This window comes from Phoca vitulina, unplaced genomic scaffold (assembly GCF_004348235.1).
Source record: "Phoca vitulina isolate PV1807 unplaced genomic scaffold, GSC_HSeal_1.0 scaffold52, whole genome shotgun sequence".
Taxonomy (NCBI): domain Eukaryota; kingdom Metazoa; phylum Chordata; class Mammalia; order Carnivora; family Phocidae; genus Phoca; species Phoca vitulina.
Genome location: NW_022589755.1, coordinates 7,341,896 through 7,351,768, shown reverse-complemented (window position 1 = coordinate 7,351,768; position 9,873 = coordinate 7,341,896). Strand labels below are relative to the sequence as shown.

The 9,873-nt window shown below is 58.6% G+C and overlaps 2 protein-coding genes across 2 annotated transcripts in view; both read left to right on the top strand.

Annotated features, from left to right (window-relative positions):
- Positions 1–1,283, top strand: part of GRIN2D (glutamate ionotropic receptor NMDA type subunit 2D) — a 37,269-nt gene extending 35,986 nt beyond the window's left edge. Inside the window, exon 15 of the mRNA XM_032388944.1 lies at positions 3–1,283. Within this exon, the coding sequence (XP_032244835.1) occupies positions 3–296 (294 nt within the window). The 3' untranslated portion in view covers positions 297–1,283. The remainder of the gene's footprint in view (positions 1–2) is intronic.
- A 1,247-nt stretch (positions 1,284–2,530) lies between these two features.
- Positions 2,531–8,905, top strand: GRWD1 (glutamate rich WD repeat containing 1). Its single transcript, XM_032388645.1, has 7 exons — positions 2,531–2,867; positions 3,069–3,186; positions 3,342–3,501; positions 5,646–5,859; positions 5,980–6,122; positions 6,290–6,487; positions 7,887–8,905. The coding sequence occupies exons 1-7, from the start codon at positions 2,681–2,683 to the stop codon at positions 8,205–8,207; spliced, it is 1,341 nt and encodes a 446-aa protein (XP_032244536.1). The 5' UTR covers positions 2,531–2,680; the 3' UTR covers positions 8,208–8,905.
- The last annotated feature ends 968 nt before the right edge of the window (positions 8,906–9,873 follow it).

Sequence of the window (9,873 nt, the reverse complement as noted above, 5' to 3'; positions counted from 1 at the left end):
CGCACCGCGCGCCCGCCGCCGCCGCCCCGCACCACCACCGGCACCGGCGCGCCGCGGGGGGCTGGGACCTCCCGCCGCCGGCGCCCACGTCGCGCTCGCTCGAGGACCTCAGCTCGTGCCCCCGCGCCGCCCCCGCGCGCAGGCTCACCGGGCCCTCCCGCCACGCGCGCCGGTGCCCGCACGCCGCGCACTGGGGGCCGCCGCTGCCCGCCGCGCCCCACCGGAGACACCGGGGCGGGGACCTGGGTACCCGCAGGGGCTCGGCGCACTTCTCCAGCCTCGAGTCCGAGGTATGACGCGGCCCCGGGGGCCCCAGCGCCCCCTCGGTCAGCGCAGGCCACGGCCCGAGGGGGCACGCGCAGCGAACAGGACCCGCGTGGGTTGGGAAGGAGAAAATGGACCTGGCCGGACCCCGCCTGGAGCAGCGTCCTGCGCCCCCTCGCCTTGGGGGCACCACGAGCCGGAAGGGATTTGGTCCCCCCAAATCTCACCCAGCCTGAAAGGTGGGGGTCTCGGAGCCCACTGGAGGTTTTGGTTTTTTTTTTAAACCCGACAAGGGCTTTTTAACGTCACCAGATGGGGCGGGAGGTGGGGGGTCACGCCACGCCCGCGTCCCACCCCCACGCCCGGGGCCGTGGCCCCCCTCATCACTGTGCAGCTCCCCGGCCCCAGCCACGCCTCCGGGGAAGCCCGTTTTTAACCTTTCATCCATTGGGACTCAAAACTGTGAGACGCGTTCGCCAAACTGTGACCCCAGACCTTGGCCCCGCCACACAGAAACCCCTGACCCCAGACTGTGACTTCCGACCCCTAAAAATGGTCATCGGACCCCAGACTGTGACCCCCGACCCCAAACTGTGACCCGAATCCCAGACTGTACCCCGACCAGACTGTGACTCTCGACGTCAAACCTTGACACACCCTCCTCCTTTTCCATCCTCGGTCGCTTTTCCTTATTTTGACCCAGGACGCTCCCAACGGAAGCCCCGCCTCCCCCTGCCCTAGCGTGGATCCCAACCAACATCGGGCCAAAACTTCCCACCCTGTCGCACCTCACTACCAGCCCCACGTGCCACCAGCCACAGCCTCACCAAATCCAGCCCTTATTTGTGACCCTCCCATGATGCCCCTGCAGCCCCCCCCCCCCAAAAGCCTCCTCTTCCTAGATCTCCAGCCGGGTCTGGAGCTGGGGTGTGGAGGGGACGGTCTGGGACTCCACACCCACCACCAACCTCCCCTCCCACTCTCCTGTTACACATTGCAGTGTTTGGAATAAACCATGTTTTTATGCCTCCTCAGTCCAAGTGTGAGCTCCATGTTTGTCTCAGCCGCCCTCAAACTTCTCTGGAGGAAACTGAAACTGAGAAAAGTCCCACAGAGGAAGAGAGGGCAGAAAGAAAATTATATATATATATATATTTTTTTTTTTTTTAAAGAATCTTTTTTTTTTTTTTTTAAAGATTTTATTTATTTATTTAAGACAGAGAGAATGAGAGAGAGAGAGCACATGAGAGGGGGGAGGGTCAGAGGGTGAAGCAGGCTCCCTGCCGAGCAGGGAGCCCGATGCGGGACTCGATCCAGGGACTCCAGGATCATGACCTGAGCCGAAGGCAGTCGCTTAACCAACTGAGCCACCCAGGCGCCCCAGAAAGAAAATTATATTGAGAACACTGACCCTGGAGGGAGGTGGGAGACAAAGACCCAGAAGGAAGCTGTGAGAAAAGATCCTAAGAAGAGAAGGAATGAGAAGGGGTGAGGGCGGACAGAGACCTAGAGAGAAGGAGGAACAGCGAACTCAACAAAGATCCAGGATCAAAACATTTCAGGATTAAGCCTAGGGTCCCATTCCCATGGCTGCAAGCAACGCAGCTTGCTAGATTCTTCATATCCTGTTCATGCAAGCGAGGGGAGAGTCTAGTATACCCTAGCCAATCCACCTACCTTGAATGCCGTTAATCTCACCAGTGAGAATCTGTTTCTAGCATTTCATTATGGCAATTAGCCAAACCTCTGGTGCTGATGAGCGATAAAGAGAGCCGAAGCACTTGTAATAGTGGTCTCCAGAGGGCTGACTTTCTGATTAAGTGCTCGCTGACCACAGCTGCAATGTGAACGCCTGGTTAGGCAACTGACTGCCCCAAGAGGGTAGATTCAACCGACTAACTTACACATATCATCCTGTCTACACTAAAGCATTTTGAAGTGAATTAAAGCCATTATAACAAGGAGGGGAAAGGAAACGGGCTTTATGGGTCCTCGGGGAGCAAAAACTCAGTCTACTTGCCAGTAAGAACTCTTATTTGCATAAATGAATAATGTAGCGGAAAGGAAGCAATGAGAGTCAAAGGTGGAAGATGGAGTCGGAGCTCGGAACTCCTCCAGCAGAAGGAGAAAACGGGCCTGGTACAGAACTACAACTCCCATGAGGCCTTGCCGCTGCTCTGCGGAAAAGCGCCGCAGAGTCACGCGAAGGGTGTAGAGTCTCCGCATCCGCAGGCCTCGGTCGCTAGGCTGGGACGCCGTTACCTTAGCTCTCCTTCGCCCTCTCGCCACCGCCCTCTCAAATTGGTGAGCTGGGAGGTTTCCAAGGCAACCGTGCGGCCGGGCGGATCTCCGAAGGAGAAAAACGCAACCCGGAAGTGACGTCCTTACCCCGCGCCCGCGGTGAGAGGGTTCGAAGATGGCGGCGCGCGGGGGTAGGCGGCGCACGTGTGAAACCGGGGAACCCATGGAGGCCGAGTCCGGGGACGCAGGGACCAAAGGCCCGGCCCAGGTCTACCTGCCCGGCCGCGGACCACCGCTGCGCGAAGGAGAGGAGCTGGTCATGGACGAGGAGGCCTACGTGCTGTACCACCGAGCGCAGACTGGTAGGGCTGAGCACCGGGCTCCTGGGTCCTGAGTTAGGAGGGGACCGGAATCCTGAGTCCTGAGCGGGGCTGGTTCCGAGTCTTTAACTTACGAGGCACTCTGAGAAAAGGCTGTGTTGTAAGACGGGTGAAAACATCACGCGCGAGGCGGCCGAGATCTCTGTCCCATCCAAATTTTCCAACCCCTTCTTCTATCCCCAGGAGCCCCCTGTCTTAGCTTCGACATAGTCCGGGATCACCTGGGAGACAACCGGACAGAGCTTCCTCTTACACTTTACCTGTGTGCTGGGACCCAGGCGGAGAGCGCCCAGAGCAACAGGTGAGTGAGACCTGAGGTTTTATCCAGGACCAGGAGCCTGAGCCCCCAGCTCCCCCTCCCCCAGGACCTAGAAGGCGGGGTTTCCAGCTTCTCTCCTCCCTCCCTCTTAAGGACCCTGGCATCCAGTGCCTCACTCACCCCCCACTTTCCCCCAGACTGATGATGCTTCGGATGCATAATCTGCATGGGACAAAGCCCCCGCCATCGGAGGGCAGCGATGAGGAGGAGGAGGAAGATGAAGAGGATGAAGAAGAGCGGAAGCCTCAGCTGGAGCTCGCTATGGTGCCCCACTATGGCGGCATCAACCGAGTCCGGGTAGATACAGTCCCAGGAGGCCTCTCTGCATTCTCTGACCTCCTCCCCTAACCCCCTCGTCCATGCCTTTCAGCTTTTAGAAAAGTACTGGCACGTAATTTTAATATGGTAGTCTTTTTTTTTTTTTTTTTAAAGATTTTATTTATTTATTTGAGAGAGAGAGAATGCGAGAGAGAGAGCACATGAGAGGGGTTAGGGTCAGAGGGAGAAGCAGACTCCCCGCCGAGCAGGGAGCCCGATGCGGGACTCGATCCAGGGACTCCAGGATCATGACCTGAGCCGAAGGCAGTCGCTTAACCAACTGAGCCACCCAGGCGCCCCTTAATATGTTAGTCTATATATGTCTTAGCTATCGTCATTGGCACTGTGTGCTAGGAGAAATAAGGGAAGGGGGCTGTTTTTTACTTTCTTTCCTCTTCAGTACAATGGTGAAAATTGCAAAACTTGCCTGATGAGGTGACTGGAGGGTGAAAGGGAATAACCTACAGTTATTTCGGGTGTCTAGAGACAGCACCTGGTTCTAGCGTACAGATGTGTGTTTTCTGTTATTGCTCAGTAACTGTGCTGGGCTGTGGGGTCACTTTGTGCTGCTGACTTACAGCGCCTTCGGAGCAGGCTGATGTGTGAATTAAATGAAACGATGCATGAGCAGCACTCAGGGCAGTGCTCGGCCCACAGTCCTTGCTGTGTGTTCCCGTTCCAGGGTTACCATTTTTCATCAGACGAGATCGGGCGCGTTCAGGGTGGTATGGCTGTAGACAAGAGTTACCATGTTTCGTGCACCGTTCTGTGCCCTGGGGATTTAACAGAGAGCAGAAGGTCTCTGGTTTTGTGAAACTTACATGCTAGCAGGGAAGGGAGCAAGCAGAAACTAAATGCATCCAGAGGTGCCAAATGTTGTGGAGAAGAGGGAAGGGAAGGGAATTAGGATGTTCCTAGAGTGAATTTGCTATTTTAAATAGTGCTGACAGGGAAGTATTTATGATAAGATGCCATTTGAACAGAGACGCACAGGAAGTAAGGGAATAAGCCAAAGATCTCTGTCAGGAAAGGGTTTATAGACAGAGGAAACACAAGTGTAAAGGCCTTGGGACAAATGTGGCATGTTTGAGGAAGTTCAGGGGAAGGCAGGGAGACCAGTGCATCTACTAGAGCAAATGGACGAAGGGGAGAGTGACAGCATTTGGGGGAGGGGGGTGATGGGTTGTGTGGGACTTGTAGGCCCATTTAAGGACTTGGCTTTTACTTGGGGAGTAATTGTGAGCCATTGGAGGGTTTAGAGCAGAGGACAAATGGGATCTGACTTACGGGGTTTGTTTTTTTGTTGTTTTTTTGTTTTTGAGGGAGGCAAAGAGAGAATCTTGAGCAGGCTCCATGCCTAGCTCAGAGCCCAGTGTGGGGCTTGATCCCAACACCCTGAGATCGTGACCTGACTTGTGTTTTAAAGAGATTCCCTCTGACTGCTGTATTGAGAATAGACTGCAGGGAGGCAAGGGGGAAGGACAGTCCTGTGGGGAGGCCATAATTCAAGGGAAAGGATGACAGGGGTAGCAGGAATGGTGACAGAGGTTGTGAGGAGTTGGAAGTGGTGCATTTTGAGTGTAGCTAGCACGCGGTGAGTGTAAGGAGGAAAAGACAAGTCATTGAGTCGCCAGGCGGGGAGCCCCAGAAAGGAGGTGGTTGCTGATGGCAGTTAGGAGCTTGGCTTCGGTTGTGTTTGAACAGTCGGTGTGATAGGAGTCTGGAGTTGAGGAGAGAGGTCAGGTCTAGGGGCTACTGGAAGCTCTTGAGGTCGAATGGGATCTCCTAGCAAGCAGACGTTAGAGGCTTACAGAGACTGGTAGTCTGAACCCCCTTCCGAGGGTTGGTGGAGTTAACAGCCTCCATTCCTGGGGGTGTGGAAGGCATTTTCCAACTCACATCGCTGCCCTACACAATGTGGGAAGTTGTCCCAGGTACCATGCTGGTCTTACAGGCTGTGATTCCGTCCCCACAAAGGCTTCTGGGAGCCGGTGTCCCAGCCCTGGGGCGATGGGAGTTCTGAGGAGCTGCAGTTCTGGTTCTCACGGACGCTGGGAGCTGTGGTCACCACCCTGAGCCTCCTGTCCCTCCCACCTCCCTTTCCCTTCTCCCTGCCCCTGCAGGTATCATGGCTGGGCGAGGAGCCGGTGGCCGGGATATGGTCAGAGAAGGGCCAGGTGGAGGTGTTTGCACTGCGGCGGCTTCTGCAGGTGGTGGATGACCCCCAGGCCTTGGCGACCTTCCTCCGGGACGAGCAGGCCCGTGTGAAGCCCATCTTCGCTTTTGCGGGCCACATGGGCGAGGGCTTTGCACTGGACTGGTCCCCCCGGGTGTCTGGTGAGTCCCTGGGGGGTGAGAGGGAGCAGGGTCTGTAGGAAGAGTGGGGCCTAAGAGTACAGGGAGGAGAGGGAGCTGTGGCCAGCCACGCCCAGGCGGTTTCCTGACTCCTGGTTCTAGGGCGCCTGCTGACTGGTGACTGTCAGAAGAACATCCACCTCTGGACGCCCACGGACGGCGGCTCCTGGCACGTGGACCAGCGGCCATTTGTGGGCCACACACGCTCTGTGGAGGACCTGCAGTGGTCACCAACTGAGGACACAGTGAGGGAGGGCTGGGGGTCTGGACTCCTGGGTCTTGGGAGAGGAGGGGCCCGGGGCTAGGTCCCAGTGAGGGGGACACTGAAAAAGAGGGTAGCCCACCACTCGTCCCTGGTCTCCAGGGTGAGGTGGCAGGCACCCCGGGGTCACTCCGACTCTGCCTGGTCCAGGTGTTCGCCTCGTGCTCCGCTGACGCCTCCATTCGCATCTGGGACATCCGGGCCGCGCCCAGCAAGGCCTGCATGCTCACCGCCGCCGCCGCCCACGGCGGGGATGTCAACGTGATCAGCTGGAGCCGCCGGGAACCCTTCCTGCTCAGCGGCGGGGACGACGGGGCCCTCAAGATCTGGGACCTGCGGCAGTTCAAGGTATTTCCCCAGCTGGACACTTCCCCAGCCCGGGGAACGCCTGCTCCCAGCAGCCGCTAGGATTCGCAGGTTTCCCTCCTTAGGTGCTTGTCTGTACCAGAGCTGGGAAGGCCTGTCGAGTTGGGGTCCAGCCCTTTTGGGGGGCAGATGAGGAATTGGGCTCAGTGGAAGGAAGGCTGTGACTGGTGTAGGGTTGCTCGCTCCCCCAGCTGGAGAGGTGACAGGAGACAGGAAGCTGAGTGGCAGCCTCGATTCCCAACTCCCATCTACCCGCTGGTGAGCCGGGCAGCTGACTTTGCAGCCCGAGGCTTCAGGCGCCTCAGAGTTGTAGACTCTTTGTTAGCGAACTTTGTAGAATCAGCTGAGAATCGGAGGCCACGCCGTTCGTTGCAGGAGAGGAAACAGGTACAGAAGGGACAGGAGCAGAGTGCCATCACCACCAGCCAAGAATTGACTTCATAGAGCCGAGAGGGCTCTGGGCAGGAGGAATTGCAACTCTGGCATCCCTCTGGCCAAAGCCACCATTAGATACGGCTCTGTGCCTTCGCGGGCCCCCCACGATGTAATCTTTTCTCCCCTCTGGTATGATGAGTTCTATAGCGTCAGCCTGAGGAAGCTTCTAGAAACGGGTTCCAGCCCCCAAGGCAGGTGTATGGGCAGCATCCATGACCAAGTTGATTGGCCACTGGAACTTTGGACCCACGTCTCCAATTCAGAGAGACTCCGGTCCCCAGCAGCACCTTTGCTTTAGTAAAAGTGCTGTTTTTCTTTTCCTCGGCTGCCCCTGGAACCTGGGAGCTGTGCTTCTGCCCTCTTTAAGGCCTTCATAGAATCAGCAGGTTTGAGAACTACCCCCCTTCTTTTTTTTTAAGGTTTATTTATTTAGAGAGAGTGCACGCACGAGCGGGGAGAGGGGCAGAAGAAGAGGGAGGGAGAGCAGACTCTCAGCTAAGCGTGGAGAGCAGACTCTCAGCTAAGCGGCGAGCCCAATGTGGCCTCGATCTCAGGACCCTGAGATTATGACCTGAGCTGAAACCAAGAGTCAGCGCTTAACCAACTGAGTCACCCTGGGGCCCCGAGAACCACCCCTTTTTATAGGAAGGGAAACTGAGGCATGCCCAGGGACGACCAGCGGTGGGGATTTTGTGACCTGGAGCTGGAAGGGGCTTCTTTGCAGGTGAAACCACGGTTCCCAGCAGCCCCTAGGATGTTAGGCCCCATATCACCAGTTGTACTTGGCCCTCTGTCCCCTTCAGAGAACCTGGGCCTGGGGGGGGGGGGTCTCAGGGGTGGCGCCCTGGTGGAACCCGACGGCCGGAGAGTGGCAAGGGCTCGGCTTGGGTCACCCGAGGGACTCAGGCTGAGGTGCTCAGAGCCCCGGACTCCCTTCTTCCCGTAGTCTGGCTCCCCGGTGGCCACCTTCAAGCAGCACGTGGCCCCCGTGACCTCGGTCGAGTGGCATCCCCAGGATAGCGGGGTCTTCGCGGCCTCGGGTGCAGACAACCAGATCACACAGTGGGACCTGGCCGTGGAGCGCGACCCCGAGGCAGGCGACGCGGAGACCGCCGACCCCGGGCTGGCGGACCTCCCCCAGCAGCTCCTGTTTGTGCACCAGGGCGAGACAGACCTGAAGGAGCTGCACTGGCACCCACAATGCCCCGGGCTCCTCGTCAGCACCGCGCTGTCGGGCTTCACCGTCTTCCGCACCATCAGCGTCTGACCAGCCCCCCTGGCCTTTCCCCCGGCCACCGAGGTTGGCGTTGGTTCCGCCGGGAGGGGCTCCTTCAGGTCAGCTGGCCAGCCCTCCTCCGATAGAAGGACTTGGCCTGCCAGCCGCCATGACGGATTGTTTGACATTTTGTTCTTTGAAGGGACTTGATTTGGTCCCACGACCCCTCTTGCCAAACGATCTGGTCTGACCCGTGACCGTAGAACTACTGGGTTCGGTCCAGGGAGCCTTCCAACCGCAGGGCTCGGTTTGGCACTGGGGACCCCTCCTGCAGAAAGACTTGGTTTGGCCCAGGCTGCCCCCCCGCCCCCCCACCTGTTTGAGGACCTGCTGGCCTGTTTCCCACGTGGGCCTGGGGTGGCCAGTGTCACTGTGGATGTTTTGTGCGCTCTGGCACCTGGCTTGACCCTTTGACCTCTCCATCCCAGGACCCAGTTGTGGCCTCTGGTCCTCCCCCCCCGCCCCGGGAACTCGAGCACTTTACAGTGGGTGGGCTGAAGTTGAGGGGTGGGCTCCTCCAGCAGAATCTGGTTTTGCCCTTTGTCTTGCTGCCAAACAGGGTTTGGCCCGGACTTCCCAGTGAGGGGCTGTGGGGGTCTTCCTCCCTCCGTCCTGCATCCCAGGCAGGCGCTGTGCAGGGAGGAAGGTCCGGCGCTCCTGAGGCAGTAAAGGACCAGAAGGAGGCCTGATGTGTGTGGGACTCATCTGCTGGCTGCTTCCTTGTGAAGAAACGGGAGGAGGAGGCGGGAACCGGGCCCCCACCCCAGCTGTTCAGGGGCCACCGAGCTGGGAGAGGCCAGTGGGAATCCCTGCTTCATGTGGTCTCTCAGCCCCCATCAGGTGCTGTTCAGATCCACCTGCCCCAAATTTTATTCCATGTGCAACTCAGTCCAGGTCTCTGGAGGGATAGCTCACCTGTGTCCCCCTGACTTTTTAAGGCTTCATCTCAGAAGGAACCAGGGAGGCTCCCCCCATTTCTCTGTCTTTTCACCTCTGTCCCCTTTATCTCTTTGTTCCCTCATCTGTGTCCCCACCTCCCCATGTCTCCCTGCCCCCTCCCCCTTCTGTGTCTGCCACCGCATCTCCTCCAGCCTGCTTGGGCTGCGGCCCAGCCGCCCTGCCTGGCCATCCTCCTTGGCTCCCCCTCTGCGGCTCTGAGCTGGCCCCACCCCCTGCCCCCCCTCGGCCAGGCCTCTGATCCGCCTGTGGACACAGAGGTCGGGCGCCCGGCACAAGGCCCCCGGGGCCCAGGACGCATCACTGCCCCTCAGCACCCACAGAGGCCTCCCCGCGGCCCTAGCAGAGGATCCCCCGGCGGAGGGCATGGGGGTGGGCTGCCCCACCAGGTATGTGCCTCCATACAGAGACCCCGGGGTGGGGGGGCTCCCGCACCTCCCCCCACGCCCCTACCCTGCACCCTCCTTGCTTGGGCTCCTCTGCTCCACATTCCCCATCCTCACTGTTCCCCCCAGGAAGGTCCTTCCTCACCCTCGGTGACCAAGTCCAGCCCCCGAACAACCTCTCCCCCTGGTTGGGTGCCTCCGTCTCTGACCCTCTCTCCATCTGCCTTCTGCTCCCTTGTCCCTGTCATCGTGAGCCTCTCTCGCCCTTCTCTGTCCACAACTCCAGCTCCCTGTCGTCCCATTTCCTGACACAT

What these genes read in the sequence shown, in the direction of transcription:
- GRWD1 (XM_032388645.1), top strand. Translation starts at nt 2,681, where the DNA reads ATGGCGGCGCGCGGGGGTAGGCGGCGCACGTGTGAAACCGGGGAACCC. An exon ending in GTACCACCGAGCGCAGACTG is followed by an intron (nt 2,868 to 3,068) that starts GTAGGGCTGAGC and finishes TTCTATCCCCAG; the next exon opens with GAGCCCCCTGTCTTAGCTTC. An exon ending in GCGGCATCAACCGAGTCCGG is followed by an intron (nt 3,502 to 5,645) that starts GTAGATACAGTC and finishes CTGCCCCTGCAG; the next exon opens with GTATCATGGCTGGGCGAGGA.